Source organism: Bos indicus, chromosome 7 (assembly GCF_029378745.1).
Source record: "Bos indicus isolate NIAB-ARS_2022 breed Sahiwal x Tharparkar chromosome 7, NIAB-ARS_B.indTharparkar_mat_pri_1.0, whole genome shotgun sequence".
NCBI classification, from domain to species: domain Eukaryota; kingdom Metazoa; phylum Chordata; class Mammalia; order Artiodactyla; family Bovidae; genus Bos; species Bos indicus.
In genome coordinates this window covers 43,575,273-43,595,656 of record NC_091766.1, presented here as the reverse complement: position 1 = coordinate 43,595,656, position 20,384 = coordinate 43,575,273, and the positions used below count along the sequence as shown (strand labels likewise).

At 55.4% G+C, this 20,384-nt stretch overlaps 2 protein-coding genes across 4 annotated transcripts in view; one reads left to right on the top strand and one right to left on the bottom strand.

Moving 5' to 3' along the window:
• Window positions 1–3,207: 3,207 nt before the first annotated feature.
• C7H19orf25 (chromosome 7 C19orf25 homolog) lies at window positions 3,208–8,224 on the top strand. The gene is made up of 3 exons (XM_070793517.1): window positions 3,208–3,353; window positions 3,446–3,584; window positions 6,795–8,224. Exons 2-3 carry the CDS (start codon window positions 3,455–3,457, stop codon window positions 7,019–7,021), a joined length of 357 nt encoding a protein of 118 aa, XP_070649618.1. The 5' UTR covers window positions 3,208–3,353; window positions 3,446–3,454; the 3' UTR covers window positions 7,022–8,224.
• The window catches only part of APC2 (APC regulator of WNT signaling pathway 2), a 26,136-nt gene continuing 13,933 nt past the window's right edge, over window positions 8,182–20,384 (bottom strand). For all 3 annotated transcript variants that reach the window (XM_070793514.1, XM_070793515.1, XM_070793516.1), the window contains exons 12-15: window positions 19,977–20,054; window positions 19,720–19,836; window positions 19,214–19,428; window positions 8,182–15,263 (exon numbers count right to left, since the gene is read on the bottom strand). In XM_070793514.1, coding sequence (XP_070649615.1) covers window positions 10,355–15,263; window positions 19,214–19,428; window positions 19,720–19,836; window positions 19,977–20,054 — 5,319 coding nt within the window. In that variant the 3' untranslated portion in view covers window positions 8,182–10,354. The remainder of the gene's footprint in view (window positions 15,264–19,213; window positions 19,429–19,719; window positions 19,837–19,976; window positions 20,055–20,384) is intronic.

Genomic DNA, 20,384 nt, shown 5'->3' with positions numbered 1-20,384 from the left:
GGTGGTGGTGGTTTAGCCGTTAAGTCTTCTCCAACTCTTTGAGACCCCAAGGACAGTAGCCCACCAAACTCCTCTGTCCATGGGATTTCCCAGGCAAGAATACTGGAGTTCCTTGCTATTTCCTTCTCCAGGGGATCTTCCTGACCCAAGGATCGAACCTGAGTCTCTTGCACTTCTGGTGGTCTCCTGCATTGCTGGCAGATTCTTTACCACTGAGCCACCAGGGAAGCCCTAACTTACTTTCTATAAAGTTGCTTAAACAGAGAAAAACCTCCCTGGTCTGAGCAGGTCTTCCCACCCTACTTAAGAGGGGCAAAGCCAAAGATCAGTCCCCTCCTAAGGGGAGGGGGTTTTAGAGACTGGAGAGGCAACCATGAGGTGGATTTGGGAGAGCCCAGATGCGAATGCTACACCCCTGGTTACCTCAGTGGGACTGGCACAACTGGCATTTACTGAGTGCTCCCTGTGTGCCCGTCACCTGGTGTGTTCCCATGACAGCCACGTAGGTTGGAGGTCATGTCCCCATTTTTCAGAAAACTTGGCCTCAAATGCCTTGTTCAGTCCAGTTCAGTTGCTCAGTCCTGTCCAAGTCTTTGTGACCCCATGGACTACAGCACACCAGGCTTCCCTGTCCATCACCGACTTCTGGCACTTGCTCAAATTCATGTCCATCAAGTCAGTGATGCCATCCTATCATCTCATCCTCTGTCATCCCCTTCTCCTACTTTCAATCTTTTTTCAGCATCAGGGGCTTTTCCAGTGAGTCAGTTTGTTGCATCAGGTGGCCAAAGTATTGGAGTTTCAGCTTCAGCATCTGCCCTTCCAATGAATATTAAGGACTGATTTCCTTTAGGATTGACTGGTTTGACCTCCTTGAAGTCCAAGGGACTCTCAGGAGTCTTCTCCAACACCACAGTTCAAAAACATCAATTCTTTGGTGCTCAGCTTTCTTTATAGTCCAACTCTCACATCCACACATGACTACTGGAAAAACCATAGCTTTGACTAAATGGACCTTTGTCAGCAAAGTAATGTCTCTGCTTTTTAATATGCTGTCTACGTTGGTCATAGTTTTACTTCGAAGGAGCAAGTGTCTTTTAATTTCATGGCTGCAGTCACCATCTGCAGTGATTTTGGAGCCCCCAAAATAAAGTCTCTCACTGTTTACATTGTTTCCTCCATCTATTTGCCATGAATTGATGGGACCAGATGTCATGATCTTCATTTTCTGAATGTTGAGTTTTAAGCCAACTTTTTCACTCTTCTCTTTCACTTTCATCAAGAGGCTCTTTTGTTCTTCGCTTTCTGCCATAAAGGTGGTTTCATCTGTGTATCTGAGGTTACTGATATTTCTCCTGGCAATCTTGATCCCAGCTTGTGCTTCATCCAGCTTGGCATTTAGTATGATGTACTCTGCTGCATATAGGTTAAATAAGCAGTGTGACAATATACAGCCTTGACGTACTCCTTTCCCAATTTGGAACCAGCCTGTTGTTCCATGACTGATTCTAACTGTTACTTCTTGACCTGCATACAGATTTCTCATGAGGTAGGTAAGGTGGTCTGGTATTTCCATCTCTGTAAGAATGTTCCACAGTTTGTTGTAATCCACACAAAGGCTTTGGCGTAGTCAATAAAGCAGAAGTAGATGTTTTTCTGGAAGTCACTTGCTTTTTTGATGATCCAACGGATGTTGGCAATTTGATCTCTAGTTCCTCTGCCTTTTCTATATCCAGCTTGAACATCTGGAAGTTCACGGTTTATGTACTGTTAACCTGTACTGTTGAAGACTGGCTTGGAGGATGCTTTGTTAGGCAGTGAGAGAAGCCAGCATTGGACCAGATGCCCACCCTTTGTGCTTCTAGGCCCTGCGCGAGGAGGCTGATGTCGCTTCCTTCCTCATTATTTAACTTATATGCAGAGTACATCATGAGAAATGCTGGGCTGGAAGAAGCACAAGCTGGAATCAAGACTGCCAGGAGAAATATCAATAACCTCAAACATGCAGATGACACCACCCTTATGGCAGAAAGTGAAGAGGAACTCAAAAGCCTCTTGATGAAAGTGAAAGAGGAGAGTGAAAAAGTTGGCTTAAAGCTCAACATTCAGAAAACTAAGATCATGGCATCTGGTCCCGTCACTTCATGAGAAATACATGGGGAAACAGTGGAAACTGTCAGATTTTATTTTGGGGGGCTCCAAAATCACTGCAGATGGTGACTGCAGCCATGAAATTAAAAGATGCTTACTCTTTGGAAGGAAAGTTATGACCAACCTAGATAGCATATTCAAAAGCAGAGAAATTACTTTGCCAACAAAGGTCCATCTAGTCAAGGCTATGGTTTTTCCAGTGGTCATGTATGGATGTGAGTTGGACTGTGAAGAAAGCTGAGCACTGAAGAATTGATGCTTTTGAACTGTGGTGTTGGAGAAGACTCTTGAGAGTCACTTGGAGTGCAAGGAGATCCGACCAGTCCATTCTAAAGGAAATCAGTCCTGAATATTCATTGGAAGGGCAGATGCTGAAGCTGAAACTCCAATATTTTGGCCACCTCATTAGAAGAGTTGACTCATTGGAAAAGACTGATGCTGGGAGGGATTGGGGGCAGGAGGAGAAGGGGACGACAGAGGATGAGATGGCTGAATGGCATCACCGACTCGATGGACATGAGTTTGGGTGAACTCCGGGAGTTGGTGGACAGGGAGGCCTGGCGTGCTGCAATTCATGGGGTCGCAAAGAGTCGGACACGACTGAGCGACTGAACTGAACTGAACCCCACTTCAACTAGCTCAGTCTTGTCCAACTCTTTACGACCTAATGGACTATACAGTCCATGGAATTCTTAATACTGGAGTATTAAGATCCCTTCGCCAGGGGATCTTCCCAACCCAGGGATCAAACCCAGGTTTCCTGCGTTGCAGGTGGATTCTTTACCAGCTGAGCCAAAAGGGAAGCCCAAGAATACTGGAGTGGGTAGCCTATCCCTTCTCCAGGGGATCTTCCCGACCCAGGAATAGAACTGGGGTCTTCAGCATTACAGCTGGATTCTTTACCAACTGAGCTATCAGAGAAGCCCCACACATTCTGGTCCAGTGGTACCGAAACTCTCTCGGGCGTGGCCCCTTTAAAGGGGGGTTGGCTTCGCGGCGGGCGGGAACCCGAGAAGGCCGGAAGTGCGCATCACGTGCCTATAGGGCGGGCCCGCAGGCCGACCGGAAGCGGAAGTGGCCTCTCGGCAGCTGTGGCGGCTGAGTACCCGCGGCCAGGTGGATCTTCTGCTGGAAACTTGTCTTGAGTGGAGCCGGACACTGAAGCCCCAGACCGCGTGCTGTTCCGCCTTGGGAGGATCGAGGCAGGGCCGGCTTCCCCGGGAGCGGGGCTCCGGAGCGTGTGTGGGAGTTTGCCGGGCGGCAGGAACTGCGCGGTCAACGCTCTTTTCTGCAGCCTGCAGGAATGGGCTCCAAGGCCAAGAAGCGCGTGGTGCTGCCCACCCGCCCGGCGCCCCCCACGGTAGAGCAGATCCTGGAGGACGTGCGGGGGGCGCCCGCCGAGGACCCCGTCTTCACTGCACTGGCCCGGGAAGGTAGGGGAAGCCCAGGTCGTGCAGGGGAGGGGCGCTCCGGAGACCCCAGCGAGAAGGGAAGCACCTGGCTGCTTTTGAGACGAACTGGCAGAGTTAAATGGTCAGGACAGAGACTGTCTGGCCCTACAGTACCCAAAATACTTAGGTCTGGCCTTTTGCAGAGAAAGAGTGTCCACCCTTTGCTCAGAAGATAAACGGAGAACATTGACTGCAGGGTCCGACATACAGTTGTAGTCTGAATATTGTGTTCTCTATGAGTTTCGTTTATTCGTTCAACTTTATTGAGAACCTCTTATGGGCCAGGTTCTATTCTAATCACTGAGGTGGTGAGGTAGATCTGAACGTTGAAAGTCCCTGAGACTTCCCTGTCCGTCCAATGCTTAGGACTCTGCGATTCCACTTCAGGGGGCATGGGTTCAATCCCCGGTCGGGGAACTAAGATCTACATACCACGTGGCACAGCCAAGAAAAGGGGGAAAAAAAAAAAGATGAAAGTGCCTGTCCTCAGGCCATTCTAATGGGTAGAGAGGATCAGTATAAGGCTTGTGGGATGTCAGAAGGTGAGAAACACGTTGGGACTTTTTTGGGGGGTTCGTCTTTGTGTCTTTTTGTTTTTTTTAAATTAAAGTATAGTTGGTTTACAGTGTTAATTTCTGTTTTATAGCAGAGTTACTCAGTTACACATACTCATTCTTTTCCATTATAGTTTATCACAGGATATTGAAAATCCTGTGCTATACAGCAGGACCTTGTTGTTTATCCATCCTGTATATAATAGTTTGCATATGGTTATCCAAAACTCCCAGTCATTCTTTCCACCATCCCGCTTCCCCTTTGTGTTTGTTGTTCAGCCGCTCAGTCGTGTCTTTGTGACCTCATGGACTGCAGAACGCCAAGCTTCCCTGCCCTTCACCATCTCCTGTCCTTCACCATCTCCCGGAGTTTGCTTAAACTCATGTCCATTGAGTTTCTAATGCCATCCAACCATCTGATCCTCTGTTGCCCCTTTCTCCTCTTGCCCAAAATCTTGCCCAGCATCAGAGTCTTTTCCAGTGAGTCAGCTCTTTGCCTCAGGTGACCAAAGTGTTGGAGGTTCAGCATCAGTCCTTCCAGTATATATTCAGGGTTGATTTCCTTGCTGTCCCTCCCCCTTGGCAACCACAAGTCTTTTCTCTATGTCCGACCCTGTTTCTGTTTCATAGATAAGTTCATTTGCATTATATTTTAGATTCCACAGATAAGTGATATCATACAGTATTTGTCTTTTTCTGACTTCATTTAGTATGGTAATCTCTAGTTGCATCCATGTTGCTGCAAGTGACAATATTTTTGTGCTTTTTCACTGCTGAGTAGTAATCCATTGTGTATATATACACCATATCCTTTTCTTTTCTTACCGTACCTTTTTTATTCCTCTTTATCCATTTATCTGTCGATGGACATTTAGCTTGCTTCCATATCTTGGCTGTTGTAACTAGTGCTGCCTTGAACATTGGGGTGCATGTGTTTTTTTGAATTATGGTTTCATCTGGATATATTTGCACAGGAATGAGATTGCTGAATCATATGGTACCTCTGTTTTTAGTTTTTTGAAGAACTTCTGTGCTGTTTTCACAGTGGCTGCAGTAGCTTATATTCCCACCAACAGTGTAGGAGTGTTCACTGTTCTCTACACTCTCTCCAGCATTTGTTATTTGTAGAGTTTTTTTGTTTGTTTTAATATTTATTTATTTGGCTGTGCCAGGTCTTTGTTGTGTCATGCAAACTCTTAATTGCAGCATGTGGGATCTAGTTCCCTGACCAGGGTTTGAACCTTGGCCTCCTGCATTAGGAGCATGGCGTTTTAGCCAGTGGACTACCAGGGAAGTCCTTATTTGTACAGTTTTTAATGATGGCCATACTGACCTGTAGGAGGTGGTACCTCATTGTAGTTTTGATTTGCTTTTCTCTGATAATTAGCAATGCTGAGCATTTTTTCATGTGATTCTTGACCATCTGTAATGTCTTCTCTGGAGAAATGTCTATGTAGATCTTTGGCCCATTTTTCAACCGGGTTTTGTTTGTTGATATTGTGTTGTATGAGCTGTTTGCATATTTTGGAAATCAAGCCCTGGTCAGTCACATCATTTGCAGTTATTTTCTCCCAGTCTATAGGCTCTTGGTTTCCTTTGCTGGGCAAAAGCTTGTGAGTTTGATTAGGTCCTATTTGTTTATTTTTGCTTCTATTTCTGTTGCCTTGGGAGACTGACCTAAGAAAGCATAGGTAAGATCCATGTCACAGGATGTTACACCTATGGTCTCCTCTAGTTTTATGGTGTCATGTCTTATATTTAAGCCTTTAAGCCATTCTGGGTTTATTTTTGTGTAGGGTATGAGAGAGTGTTCTAATTTCATTGACTTACATGTGGCTGTGGGACAATTTGTTTTTAAATTAAGTAACAGTAAAAATTCTGTTCTTTGCTGCACATGGCCACATTTTACAGGCTCAGGAGACCCTTGTTGCTGCTGCGCTGAGGGGCTCAGCTGGGGACGTTTCTGTTGCCTAGAACGTTGTGTTGGATGGGGCCGCCTGAGGAACCACAGCACCTATTTATCCATAGCCTGCAGCTGGGTCTTTGGCGGCTGCTTGAGCCCCAGCTTAAGGGTCACAGGCCTAGGTCCCCAGCACTTGGAGGTTGGGGCCATGAGGCATGGCCAGTCCTGGGGCCATTCAGGGAGCAGGGGGCTGCCCCTGCCGGCCTGTGTCTGCCTCTGTGTGCACCTGCACTGTCTGGCCTTTCCCACCTTGGTGTCAGGCAGGTGATAAAGTGATCTGTAATCAAATGCAGAGCTTCTGGCCAGTTTGTGGACAAGGGGACCAGGCAGAGCAAGGAGGACCTTGATGTGTGTCCATGTGACCCTGGAGCCTGTGCCTTTTCCGCCCTGACTCCCCTCTTCTCCTGTACCCTTTAGGAAGTGTGGTCACTGGGAAGTGTGCATCCTGTCCTCTTCCCATCCCCCTGAGTGCTCAGAGTGCTGGTGAGAGCCATTCTGCTCCGTGATCAGGGTCAGAGTTCTTTCCAGGAGCCAGGGCCCACCCTTTGGAGGGACTGTGGTTCAGTGGAGTCCAGCCTTTCCTGTGACCTGTCCCCTCCAGTCCATTGTTTTCTCTGGAGGGTAAACTGAGTCCTCTGGTTAACGGGCAGTGATGCTGCCGTGTCCTATCCATAGACCCCCTGGGCCCCTCTGGGAGAACCGAGGATGCCGAAGCCCAGCGAGAGCAGCTCTACTTCCAGAGCCGAATCTATGTGGCTATGAACCAGCGGCTGCAGCAGGCGGGTGCCCAGTTGGAGCAGAAGCGTGCAGACCTGCAGCAGGCGGGCGAGGAACTGGAGCGGGACATCAGCCAGGTGGGCCACGTGGCTCTGCCCAGCACTGCAGCCGCCTCCTTGGGATAACCTGGCCCACTGGAACCTCGGGTCCTCCACTCAGCATCTGGCCTGGCACACCTCACCTGACATCTGGCCCCTGGGTCCCAGAAGCAGATTTCTGGCTCTCTGTTCTGCGGCCTAGGCAAGCCCTGGCACCCAGAGACTCCAGGGCTCACAGCTTGTCCAGTCGATGTGGGGCCTCACTGTGCATAGACCCCTCCCTGAGGATGGGATCTGGGTTGTGCACAGGCCCCTTGCCCTGAGGAGCACAGACTGGACTTCCTTCGAGGCTCGGGGGCCCAGGGCCGTCAATCCGTCCTCCCCTCCCTTCCTCTGGCAACCCTGTTTCACTGACCAATCAGACTGAGCTGGTGGGACCCACCCTTCTGGTTCTGCCATCTCCATGTGAATTGGTGGGGGCCCAGAGGTTCCAGAAGAGTGTGTGTGTTCAGTGTCCTCCCCAGCCCATGGTGGCTCTGGTTGTGTGAGGAGCAGTGGCCCTCAGGGTGAGTGCCACCTCTCTGGGCCCCTGGCACCCCATCTTGGGCCTGGGCGCTCCCCCAGGGCAGGCTCTCGTCTGTCTGTCACCTGTGGGATGCAGTCACATGGGGGTACCGTGAGAGGACGTGGCAGGCAGTCCCTGCCCCAGCTCTCACCCAGTGTCCTCCCTCCTTCCACCTTCACCTGCAGACAGGTGGGTAGTGGGCCAGGTGAGGACCGTGAAAAGGGCTCTCACCCTAAAAAACCAGTCCCGTGAAGACCAGAGCAGCAGAGGTGATGAGGCCACTGAGTACCTTCGACGACAGTCCCCCCATGGGCCCCTCCTTTTCAGGGTCCCAAAAGTTCAGGGCAGCGCTGGGACCCCGCACAGCAGACAAAGGAGACCTCACATATCCCAGGAGAAAAAGGTGTCTGCTTCACGCTTAGAGACCCTAAAACTGGAAACTTGGGGGCCCAGGTGTTGAGAAAGTGTGGATGCGGCGTCAGAAGAAGCAGTGGACACTGAGCAGCCTCCTCATCCAAGGGAGGGCACTCTTGCACACAACAAACCCTGTGTCAACCTCGAGTACACTTGGTTTTGGGGAGCGAGGCTATGCAGGCAGCACATGGACTCGGATGGAAGGTCTGCAAAGCCCCCTCCTGACCCCCACCCTGCCTCACCCCTCTGGAGACTAAGGTGCAGCCAGTTGGAGCGCGATTCAACAGCTGTTTATTAAAGGTGCAGTGAGATGCCTGGCTCTGCGGCCTCCTTCCGCCAGGTGATGGCTTTACAGGTGGGGGCTTTACAGGTGGGGGCTGTACGTATTTACAGGTGTCCTGTGGCACCTGGGATGGAGACGGCGGGGAGGGAACAAGCCAAGACAACCAGGCTCAGGCTGCGGCAGCGTGGTGAGGTAGTGCCCCAAAGTCAGCACCCAGCTCGCAGTGTCCATCTGCTCCGGGCCGAGGTCTGGCCTGGGTGCCCTGTGTCTCTCGGGTCAGGGCTTCACAGGAGTGTTTGCGGTCCTTGGACTTTGTTCCTCCAAGCTCCGGCCTCAGGCTGATTGTCCAGCGGTGGCCAGCACTGCCTCCTCCAGGAAGCCACTCTAATCAGGACCTCGGGCTCCCACCAGCCCAGCGGCTGTGTGGACCGCTGCTGTGATAGATGGAGGTGGCAGGGTGGGCGCTGGATAGGATGGGATGGCTCGGGCCCTGCCCCTGCCTGTGGAGAGAATGGCAAGGGGCAGCCAACCGGGAGGGTCCTCTGCCCCGTCATGGCAGCCGACCTGCTGAACCCAGAGGTAGCTCCCCACGGCCCACGTGGGGAAGCAGGCACACAGCTGCCAGAGCACAGCCTGGGACTCAGTACGGGGGCTTCCACTCCAGGCCCCCACAGCTTGGCAAGCTGGCAGCATTTCTCCATTTCCAGGGGTGGCTAGCCTGTGATGATGGGGTGCAACATTCTGCAGCCCCCACATTTGAGAAGGAGCTCAGAAGGCCACTCCCCCCTTCTGGCTGCTGATAGGATGGGAGCAGCCGTTTGCAGAGGTGTCTTATCCGCCCTGGAGAGGGGCCTTAGGGTCAGCAGTGGCTGTTCTAGCGCTTGCTCAGTCCCCACCGCTTTCCCAGGCTCGCTCTCCCCAGGAGGAGTACGTGGTGCAGCCTTTCCTGCGTCCTTCTTCCGAACCCTGGCCTGCGGGACGCGATGTCGCAGCGTGTGTATCTTAAGGAGCGGCAGCACAGCGTCCGAGGGGGGCAGAGGCAGGGCTCCTTCAGCACGTCCTCTCCACCTGGCTCTGCTCCCCTCCTCCCAGAGAAGAGACAGGAACCGGCACACTTCCCGGCCCCCAGAGCAGCTCGGCAGGGCGGTGTGACTGCAGATCCTTAGGGCGGCTGAGAGCAGAGCCGGGCTCCTCAGGGAAGTGGGATCGGCTGTTCGGGCAGGTGTGCTGGCCCCTGGGAGGAGGCCACGCCCCACGGAGCCCGCAGATCCAAAGAACAGGAGACTCGGTGAAAAGGCAAAGACCTGGGACCAGGCAGGCGCCCGCGGGGACCACTTCCCGCAGAGCGCAATCCAGGTCCCGTAGTCCAGGCCTGGCTACCGGGCGGTGGCTAGGCCCCGGCCTCCCCTCCGTTTCTCGCTCTCCTCAGCCACGGCGCTCCCGGCACGCCTGCCTCTCCTGGTTCCTTACGAAGGCTGCGGGGACGCCCTGTGTACCCAGCTCCCCCGACCAGTTTTGGGGTGCTCCAGGCTCCCTGCGCGTGTCTGTCTGGGGTTGGGGCGGCCTTTCTGTCTGGCACAGCACGCCCCTCTCGCACGCCCCCAGCTGAGGCCGAGACCGCAAACAAACCAGCTAAGCCGTAGTTAACCAATTACCCGGCCCTGCCCGTAATTACAGGCTTTCTCTTGCGCATGCGCAGCCGCCGCCCTCGGCTGGCAGGCTCCTGCTGCCGCCACCCTCCCAGCCCCTTCCCCACCTCGGCGGGCACTGTCATTCCCGCCCCCTCCTCCCCATGCGTTCCCCAAAGGAGAGGGGAGCAAGTGTGGTGCTAATGCAGGGCCCGGCAGGGCGAGGAACCCAAAAGGGCACCGCTGAGGACGGCCCTAGCCAGGAGGATGGTCTCCGCGCGGGCGCCAGGGCTTCGTGGGCGCCCCCTTGCGGTGACGCGCGCTCCAGCTCGTAGCTCACTTTCCTCCCGAAGCCGCCTCGGCTCAAAAGCAAGCGTCTACGCGGGAGTGCGAGGCCCGTGTGGGCAGGGGTGAGGCTCGGAGGGCGGGGCCCTGGGTTTGGGGGTGGCAGGCGGGTCCTGGGACCACCCTAGGGGCAGCCAGACGGTCCTGGGCCAGGAGAAGATGTTCTGGAAGTCCAGTCCCGGCCACTATTCCAGGAGGCTGGTGGGGACCGGGGTGGGGGCCTTCTCCACGGTGGAGTCAGCGGTGGCCGCCACCATGGGGCTGGGCACGTAGTTGAAAGGGGGGACACGGGCGGAGCGGCTGGGGGAGCCGTGCCGGCTGGCGGGGACGAAGGGGATGGGTGCGGGCGCCTTGGAGGGCGGCCCGTCCACGTCGCTGCCAAGAAGGGAGGTGGGGCCGCCGGCCGTGGCCTCGGGGGGCGCCCTGCTCTCCATGCTCGGGGACGTGCTGGAGTTGGTCTTCGCAGCCGCGAAGTCTTCAGTCTGGACCACGGCGTCGCTGGTCTTGCGCTGTGGTGGGCCGGCTGGGCCGTCCTCCGGCGGGGAGCCCAGCAGCGGCAGGGCGCGGGCGGGCAGCGTGCTCCGCAGGATGTGCGGGACGTCCTCGTCCCGGATGCGGCGCCACGTGGTGCCCGGCGCGGCCACCCTGGGCAGCGGCCCGGCCTCCCCTGCGCTGCTGCGGCGGGTGGCATCCGCCGCAGGTTCGGGGATGGTGGCATCCGGTCTGCGGGCCACGCTGATGTGAGGCAGGGAGGCGTAGCGCTTGACCGTCTCGGGCCCGGCGGCCGGCGTGCGGACGGGCAGGCGGGACGGGCTCTCGGAGCTGGTGCGCCGAGGTTGCCGCTCGCTGGGGCGGGGCCGGGCCGTGTGGGCCCGCTGCGGGGCCGGGGCCTGCCGGGAGCCTGCCCGCAGCTCATCACAGCGCGAGGAGCAGAGGAAGACAGCGGGTAGTGCTGGCCGGCCGCGGCAGGGCGAGGCAGCCTGGGTGGTCGGGTTGGTGGCTTCGGGTGCGGACAGTTCCGAGCGTCGGCGCCGCATCAGGCCCGGCGACTCCTTGATAAAGGTCAGCTGCCGCCGGAAACCCGAGCGGTCGGAGGATTCGCTGCCGCTGGAGCGGGCGGAGGCCACGCGCACCAGGCCCAGGCGGCCCCCTCGGGCTGCAGAGCCGCCTTCTGCGCCCACCCGGCCCCTGGGGCCTGGCTCCGGGGCTGCCCTAGCCAAGGGCGGCGGCCCCCGCCTGGCAGGCCTCTGCATGAAGGGGATCCTCACGGGTGACTTCTGCGTCTTGTGCTGCTTGGCCAGCAGGGCCCTTGCTGGAGTCTTGGGCACTGGGGAGGCCCTGGGGCCGGGCAGGGGCCCTGCAGGCTGGGCAGCAGGGGGTGACCTCCTGGGCAGAGGCTGGGAGGCCGGTGAGGTCTGAGAGGAACTTGACGATGGGGTCTTGGCAAGGCGGGCTGGTGGTGTGGCACTTCTCTGCGGGGGGCTGAGTGTTGCCAGCTCTGAGATCTTGCCAGGCCGGTGCAGGCTCCTAGACCGCTGCTGCCCTGGGTTGGGGGCTTTGGTGGGGGCTGCCGGCTGCACGGGGCTGGGCGCTCCCATCTTTCTTGCCACAATGCGGGAACCAGGGGCACCTCTGGGCTGTGCCCGGGTGGCCGGGGTGGGCATGTAGATCACTGTATGTCCCCGGAGCACCGCCGGCACCCCATTTGGGGCCTTCTGAGTGCCACGCGGCTTCTCCGGCCCGCTGCTGCGCTGGGTGAGGGCCCCTTCTGGTTTCTCTGGCCGCAGGGCACCACCCGCTTGGCGCTCTGCCCTTGGCCGACACCCCTTCCTATGCACAGTGGGCTGCAGGGTGGAACCCACAGACTGCCCTGTTGCAAAGGACAGAACAGAATCAGACTCTGAGGAGGCCTCACGTGCAGCCGCCGCTGCGGCCTGGTGCAGCCATGTGGCAACAGAGTTGGCACCCTCCTGGATGGCACGCCACTCGATGCTGTCCAGGTCTGAGGCATGGTCTGAGCTGGCCGCCTCCTCACCGCGCTCCCGGGGCCCTTCTGCTGCACGCGCCTTTGGCTGGGCCTCTCGGGGTGGGCGGCGCCTTGGGCCGGACACCTGGGGCTGGCGCCTGGGCAAGGCTGAGCCTATGCAACGCCGGAGCAGCTCTGCCTCAGCCCGAGGGCTGGGGCAGCCATCCTTCCTGCCCCCAGGGACCAGGTCCTTGGTGAGCCCTGGCTTGTGGACCCGGGGCCGACTGGCCATGCACTCGGAGGGCTCAGGTTCGCTGAGGGAGCTGGCGGAGGAGCTCAGGGAGTAGCACGGTGGTGTCTCATCTGCAATGAGGCTGGGCTGGGCCCGGGCAGGCGGTGCCGCCTTGGGTGCAGCCTTGGGCACAGCCTGCACCTCCTTCCTGGCACCAGTCGGGCGCTCCCTCTTGACCGCCCGGGGGATCGCAGATGCCCGCCGTGGGGGTGCTGCTGCCACTGCTGTGGCCGGCTCCTCATCCGAGTCATTGCCATAGAAACAATACACAGCCTCCTCGGTGGGCGTTGTGAGGCAGAGAGACTGCAGAGCCCCATCCCCATGCTCCTGGCCTGGGCGGGAGCTGTCAGTGTCCCTGCAGGTGCTCGGGGGCCGCCGGAGGGGCAGCTCCAGCCCTGCCCTGCCACTGCCAGCCCCCCGGGGCTGCTCTGTGCTCCGGCCCATGCCCCCCACCCTGTGCCGCTGCCCAGCAGACTGCCTAGTGGAGGCAGCACGACCCACGGGCTTCTTCCCATCCAAACGCCCACCATCCTTGGGGGGTCCCTGCAGGGTCTCGTCGCTGAGGGAAGCGGTGCTGGAGAAGTTGACTGGAGTGCCCTCAGCCGAGTCAGTGCAGGAGTCGTCCTCACGGGCCGGGGCAGGCACCAGCATGTAGACTGGCACGGGCAGCGTGCGGCAGCCAGGCACCAGTGCTGAGGCCACCTTTCGGAGCCGGGCAGGCACGGCCCCACCCAGGCACTCACGCAGCAGCTCCAGCTCCTGGTCGGTGGACGCCGGCCCTTCCAGACAGCCACTGGCCTCATCCCGTCGGCGGTGCCCTGGGCCTCCGCCTCCCCCACTGCCGCGCTCTGGGCAGGCAGGGGGCAGCAGCCGCAGCTCCACGTCTTTCTGCACGTAGAGCTCATGCAGGGCCAGTGCGCTGAGGCTGGAGGCACACGAGAAGTTCTCGTCGGGCTTCTCCACAGTGAAATGCACGCTGCCTGCGTCCAGCTCGGAGGGCAGCCGGCAGCGCTCCCGGCAGTCGGCGATGTCCAGGAAGCGCTTCACGTAACTCTCCCACTGCAGGCTGAACTGGGTGGCTTCCCGCTCGCCCGGTGGTGCTGGGGCCAGCGGTGGTGTCTTGCTGCGGCTCGGAGGCATGGTTTGCCCGGGGCTATCAGGCAGCTCACTGGGGCTGACCGTGCCACTGCCCAGCCCGCTGCATGGGTCACTGGGGATGGAGCTGGCAATGGATGGGCTCTCGAAGCTGCCCAGTGAACTGACTGAGCTGCAGCGGCTCAGCACCAGCGGTGTCTCCTGCACGCAGTTCTCAGAGGAGCTGGACGGCGTGGCATCCTCCACCCCCAGGCCCCGACCCCTCTGGGGCGCTGGGATGGCCATGGGCAGGGAGGCGGCCCCTGGGCCCCGCCAGGCCCCATCCAGCTCTGTTTCACCAGGGCCAGACTCCTCCAGCCCCTCCAGGGATGAGTCGCTCTCATCTAGGTCCCCAGCCTCACTGGGCCCCGGGCGGCCAGCTGAGGACAGTGAGGACAGCGAGCTGCAGCGGGACAGGCAGAGGGGTGCCTTCTCAACCACTAGCTTCTCAGGCACACTGCTCAGGCCTTCTGTGGACAGCCAGGCCTGTTTCCGGGCCCCAGGGGCCAGGGACCCCGCACCCGCCCTAGTGGTGCCCTCCAGCAGCGGCACGTGCTGGTAGGTGGGCGACAACTTGATGGTACGCACGTGGGCATCTGTGGCCTTGGCATCCCGGGCCTCAGGCTCAGCCTGGCCTCCAGGCAGGTTGAGGTCAAGCCGGCTGGGCCGCGCCTGACCACGTGGGGGCCCCTCTCGGTGCTCGGCCAGAGCAGCCAGCGAGCAGGGCCGAGAGTGTTCGCGAGGACAGTGCCCATCACTGGTGCTACCGCTGTTGAGACTGTCATTGGAAAGGCTGGCGTGGGCTGCCTTGAGCCGCAGCAGTGGGTGAGCCCGGCTGCTGCCTGCTTCCCGCCGCCCCCCCTCAGGCCCCCTGCAAGGTGAGCAGGATTGGGCACGGCCTTCTCGTGGGGCCTCCTGGCCAGGGTCCCCGGAGCTGAGGCTGAAGCTGTCGTCAGATGAGGTGTGCAGGGCCGAGATGTCCTCTACCAGCCTGTCGATGCGTGCCACCGCCAGCGCCAGCTTGGCCTTGGCCCTAGCTGCCACGGCTGCCTCTCCACCGGCCTCCTTCTCCACCTCCAGGCCTCCTCGGCGGGTGGGCGGGGCTCGGGCCAGCGCCTGGCCTTGCAGGAAGGGGCTGCCCAGGAAGAGGGAGAGCACTGCGGGGCTGGCGGGCTCTGCGGCAGTGGCGGCAGCAGCCAGGGAGGGCGCATCGTCGTCGTCAAAACAGCCCGAGTCAGAGGCGTAGTCCTGGGCCAGGCCGTCCAGGTGGCGCAGGGGCGGGAGGGGCTTCTTGCAGGCGGTCTCGGCCTCCGGCAGGCCCTGCTTCTCCAGGTGGTCAAGTGCCTGAGCCAGGTGCCGTGTGTCCAGCTCGGCCTCCAGCGCCCGCTGCTTGCGCACGTACAGGCTGGGCGCGCAGGAGCCCGGGGAGACCGCGGTGGCCGCTGGCTGGTACTTGGCAGGCCGGTGAGCCAGCAGGTTGCGCAGCGCGGCGGCGCTGCCCATGGCGATCATTTTGTGCTTGGAGTGCACCAGGTTCCGCAGCATGCCCACGGCGCCCAGGTCCCACAGCAGCTCCTGGTCGCGGGGGCTGCGGGCCGACAGGTTCCAGAGCGTGCCGCACGCGTTGCTCACTATGGTCAGGCTGTGCGACGTCAGGTGCTGCAGCAGCGTCTGCAGGCAATTGTGGTCTCGCAGCACCTGCCTGCGGGAGGCGGGGCGGAGCGCATCAGGCCCCGCCCAACCTGGACACCGCCCACCACCCTCCGCGGCCGGATGGGGAAAATCCAAACAGAAGATGCCCAGGTAACTTTGAATTTCAAAAACAGGGCTAAATTCATAGTGTAAGTGTATCCCAAACATTGGATGGGATGTACTTGTGCCAAAGCTTTTACTAGTATCAAACTATTAAACAGTACATAGAAAAGAAATGCAAAAAAAGCAAAATGGCTGTCTGGGGAGGCCTTACAAATAGCTGTGAAAAGAAGAGAAGCGAAAAGCAAAGGAGAAAAGGAAAGATATAAACGTCTGAATTCAGAGTTCCAAAGAATAGCAAGAAGAGATAAGAAAGCCTTCTTCAGCGATCAATGCAAAGAAATAGAGGAAAACAACAGAATGGGAAAGACTAGGGATCTCTTCAAGAAAATCAGAGATACCAAAGGAACATTTCATGCAAAGATGAGCTCGATAAAGAACAGAAATGGTATGGACCTAACAGAAGCAGAAGATATTAAGAAGAGACGACAAGAATACACAGAAGAACTGTACAAGATCTTCACGACCCAGATAATCACGATGGTGTGATCACTGACCTAGAGCCAGACATCCTGGAATGTGAAGTCAAGTGGGCCTTAGAAAGCATCACTACGAACAAAGCTAGTGGAGGTGATGGAATTCCAGTTGAGCTATTCCAAATCCTGAAAGATGATGCTGTGAAAGTGCTGCACTCAATATGCCAGCAAATTTGGAAAACTCAGCAGTGGCCACAGGACTGGAAAAGGTCAGTTTTCATTCCAATCCCAAAGAAAGGCAATGCCAAAGAATGCTCAAACTACTGCACAATTGCACTCATCTCACACACTAGTAAAGTAATGCTCAAAATTCTCCAAGCCAGGCTTCAGCAATATGTGAACCGTGAACTTCCTGATGTTCAAGCTGGTTTTAGAAAAGGCAGAGGAACCAGAGATCAAATTGCCAACATTCGCTGGATCATGGAAAAAGCAAGAGAGTTCCAGAAAAACATCTATTTCTGCTTTATTGACTATGCCAAAGCCTTTGACTGTGTGGATCACAATACACTGTGGAAAATTCTGAAAGAGATGGGAATACCAGACCACCTGATCTGCCTCTTGAGAAATTTGTATGCATGTCAAGAAGCAACAGTTAGAATTGGACATGGAACAACAGTCTGGTTCCAAATACGAAAAGGAGTACGTCAAGGCTGTATATTGTCACCCTGTTTATTTAACTTATATGCAGAGTACATCATGAGAAACGCTGGACTGGAAGAAACACAAGCTGGAGTCAAGATTGCCGGGAGAAATACCAATAACCTCAGATATGCAGATGACACCATCCTTGTGGCAGAAAGTGAAGAGGAACTAAAAAGCCTCTTGATGAAAGTGAAAGAGGAGAGTGAAAAAGTTGGCTTAAAGCTCAACATTCAGAAAACAAAGATCATGGCATCCGGTCCCATCATTTCATGGGAAATAGATGGGGAAACAGTGTCAGACTTTATTTTTTGGGCTCCAAAATCACTACAGATGGTGACTGCAGCCATGAAATTAAAAGACGCTTACTCCTTGGAAGAAAAGTTATGACCAACCTTGACAGCATATTCAAAAGCAGAGACATTACTTTGCCAACAAAGGTCCGTCTAGTCAAGGCTATGGTTTTTCCAGTGGTCATGTATGGATGTGAGAGTTGGACTGTGAAGAAGGCTGAGCGCCAAAGAATTGATGCTTTTAAACTGTGGTGTTAGAGAAGACTCTTGAGAGTCCCTTGGACTGCAAGGAGATCCAACAGTTCATTCTGAAGGAGATCAGCCCTGGGATTTCTTTGGAAGGAATGATGCTAAAGCTGAAACTCCAGTACTTTGGCCACCTCATGCGAAGAGTTGACTCATTGGAAAAGACTGTGATGCTGGGAGGGATTGGGAGCAGGAGGAGAAGGGGACGACAGAGGATGAGATGGCTGGATGGCATTACTGACTCGATGGACCTGAGTCTGAGTGAACTCTGGGAGTTGGTGATGGACAGGGAGGCCTGGCGTGCTGCGATTCACGGGGTCACAAAGAGTCCGACAAGACTCAGCGACTGATCTGATCTGATTAAACTACTATTAATTCATTAATAATACTCATTTAAAATGAAATTTAGTTAACTCATTTTATTAAAATTTTTATTCTATAATGGAGTATAATTGACTTACAATGTTGTTAGTTTTAGACGTACAGCAAAGTGGTTCTGTTATACCTTTGTACATTCTTTCTTGGATTCTTTTCGCATCTACTAGATTGAGTAGAATTCACTGTGCTATACAGTAGGTCCTTGTTATTTTACATATAGTAGTGTGTAGTATATTTCATTATATACCTATGCTAGAGGTTTTTGTTTCTATTTATTATAGCATTAGTAGTAGATGAAATGTTTTATTTTGCTTGATAAGACTTTTTTTTCTGTCCACTCCATGACTTGTAAGATCTTATTTCCCCCACCAGGGATGACTGAACCTGGGCCCTTGGTAATGAAAGCACACCAGGGAATTCTCTACTGGGGTAAGATCGTTAGCACAAGTATATCCCATGTAATTGGAGATGTGAATGGCAACCCACTCCAGTATTCTTGCCTGGAAAACTCCATGGACAGAGGAGCCTGGAGGTCTATACTCCATGGGGTTGCAAAGAGTCAGACACAGCTGAGCGACTAACACACTTACTTATCCCATGTAATATTTGGGATATACTGAAAATAGTATTGGGGGCTTCCCAGGTGGCGCTAGTGGTAAGGAATCCACCTGCCAATATGGGAGAGGTGGATTCAACCTCTGGATTGGGAGCCTGGACAAAGAAATGGCAATGCACTCCAGTATTCTTGCCTGGGAAATCCCATGGACTGTAACCCACCAGGCTCCTCTGTCCATGGGGTCCTAGAGGGTGAGACACAACTAAGTGACTAAGCACACACACACACACACACAGATAGTATTAAAAGGAAACAAATCTAAGTGTTGTTTCTTAATGTTTTAACTAATAAAATCTTCAGCACAGGTATATCCCATGCAATATTTGGGATATACTGAGACATATACTTTTTAAAAGTTATGTACTTTCATACATCAGAAGCATTACTTATTAGTAATATTAATAATTGATATTAATAAATAATAAGTTTTTATTGCTGTTTAGAAAATGATGCATTTTTATTTTAATAAATTCATTTAAAATTCAGTATAAGTATCCAATATGTTACATAGTAGGAAATAAATATGCTAATGAAGAATAGGTATTGTTTTACTTAATATTAATGAATATTTTAATAAAGAGCAAGTATTTATTATTAATGTTATTTAGAAAATTATGTATATTTTTACTGAGTTAATTTAAAATTTAGTACAAGTATATCACATGCAGAGTTTGGGATATACTTTTAAAAGTTATCTCTGTTCACATATTGAAGTATTGCTTATTGTTAATGTTACCTAGTAAGTTACTTATTACATAGTGAATAACATTTTAATAAATAACAAGTATTATTATTATTACTTGAATATTATGTTTATTTCTACAAAACTAGTTTAAAATGTAGTACAAGTATATCCCATGCAGTATTGGGGATGTATTTATACTAAAAATAGCACCTGGGGGTCATCTAGATGACTCATTGGCAGGAGAAGGCAAGGCTCCCCCGGGAGTTTACTGCAGAGGGGGAGCTGCCAGCCCCACCCCCGTACCCCCACTCCCTCCCCCACCTCTTTACCCCCAGCCCTGCTCCAGTGCCCCTTACACCTCCTTCCTCCACCCCACAGCACCCCCTCTCCTTCCCCCCGCCACTTCTTTCCCCAAGCCCCACCCCAGTGCCCCCCACACCTCATTCCTCTGACCCCAGCATTCCCTACTCCCTTCCCCCCCATCCCCTTCCCCTGCCCCCAGCTGACCTGTAGTCCTCGCGGGTGGCGATGAGGCTGGACACATTGCGCAGGATGCCACCACCGCTCTCAATGATGGCTAGCGAGTTGCTCTGGCACTTGTAAGTCAGTGTGCTTACCAGGAAGCCCAGGGCACCATCCACCTGGCAGATGGCCGCCTTGTTCTCCGTGCTGTGCGCCGAGAGGTTCCACAGGGCGCTAAGCACGCTCTTCAGGGTGGACTCCTGGGTGCGGGGCAGGAGTGGCAGGGGGTCAACAATGTGGGGGGGATGACACATCCTACTCACCAGGCCCTCTCCCCGGAGGCACCCACATAAGGTACCCAGATGCATTTTCAAATTTAACTAACAAGTAATGGAATCAGCCATGACAGGTTCTCTGAGCGGCAATGTTGGAAGCCCCAGGTGTGGGCCCATTACGAAGCAGTGGGTTGTCTGACTTGGTTTCCCCCTAGGTGGAGGGGCCTCCTGACTGCCCTGGCTGCCCCGCCCCTCAGCCACCCACCCGATGCCCACCTTGGTGGCTCGCAGGACGCACTGCATCAGGGCAGTCATGCTGCCCACTTCCCTCAGCACCTTCTTGCTGTTGATGTCGGCCCTCCAGGACAGGTTGCGCAGGATGCTAGACACAACCTGGGGGCGGGGCAGGGCAGGCAGGGTGGGCCTGGGCCAGGCTCCCACCCTTAAGGCCTGAAGCAGCTGGCACACGGCAAAGCCCAGGGGATGCCCTCCACCTTCCCCCGCCCCCCAGTGTTCCCACAGCCTCCTGATACCTGGTGCAGCTCCTCACTCTCAGATGCCAGCTGGGCCACAATGGCCTCCATGCAGCCCCGGCGGGCGCACAGTGCAGCCTGTGGGGGGCACAGGGAAGTCATGCCATATAGGGAGGACAGGTGGGGCGAGTGTTAAGCAAGCACTTGCAATGTGCTGGAGCTTGAACCCCACCCCCATCTTCACCACCATGGAGGGAGGGGAGCAGTCATTTCATTGCTCAGATGAGCCTGAGGCTCAGGCAGATGCAAACACTGGCCTCCCCCCAGCCCTCCATCCACAGCCCAGAGGCCCCCCAGTCCACAGGGCAGAATGGCCAAGAGGACGCTGGTCGAGGGAGAAGCTGGGCCACAGTCTCCCCGCCTGTCCCACAGCTCAGCGCTGCTCCGGGCCGGGTGAGGCCGACCCAC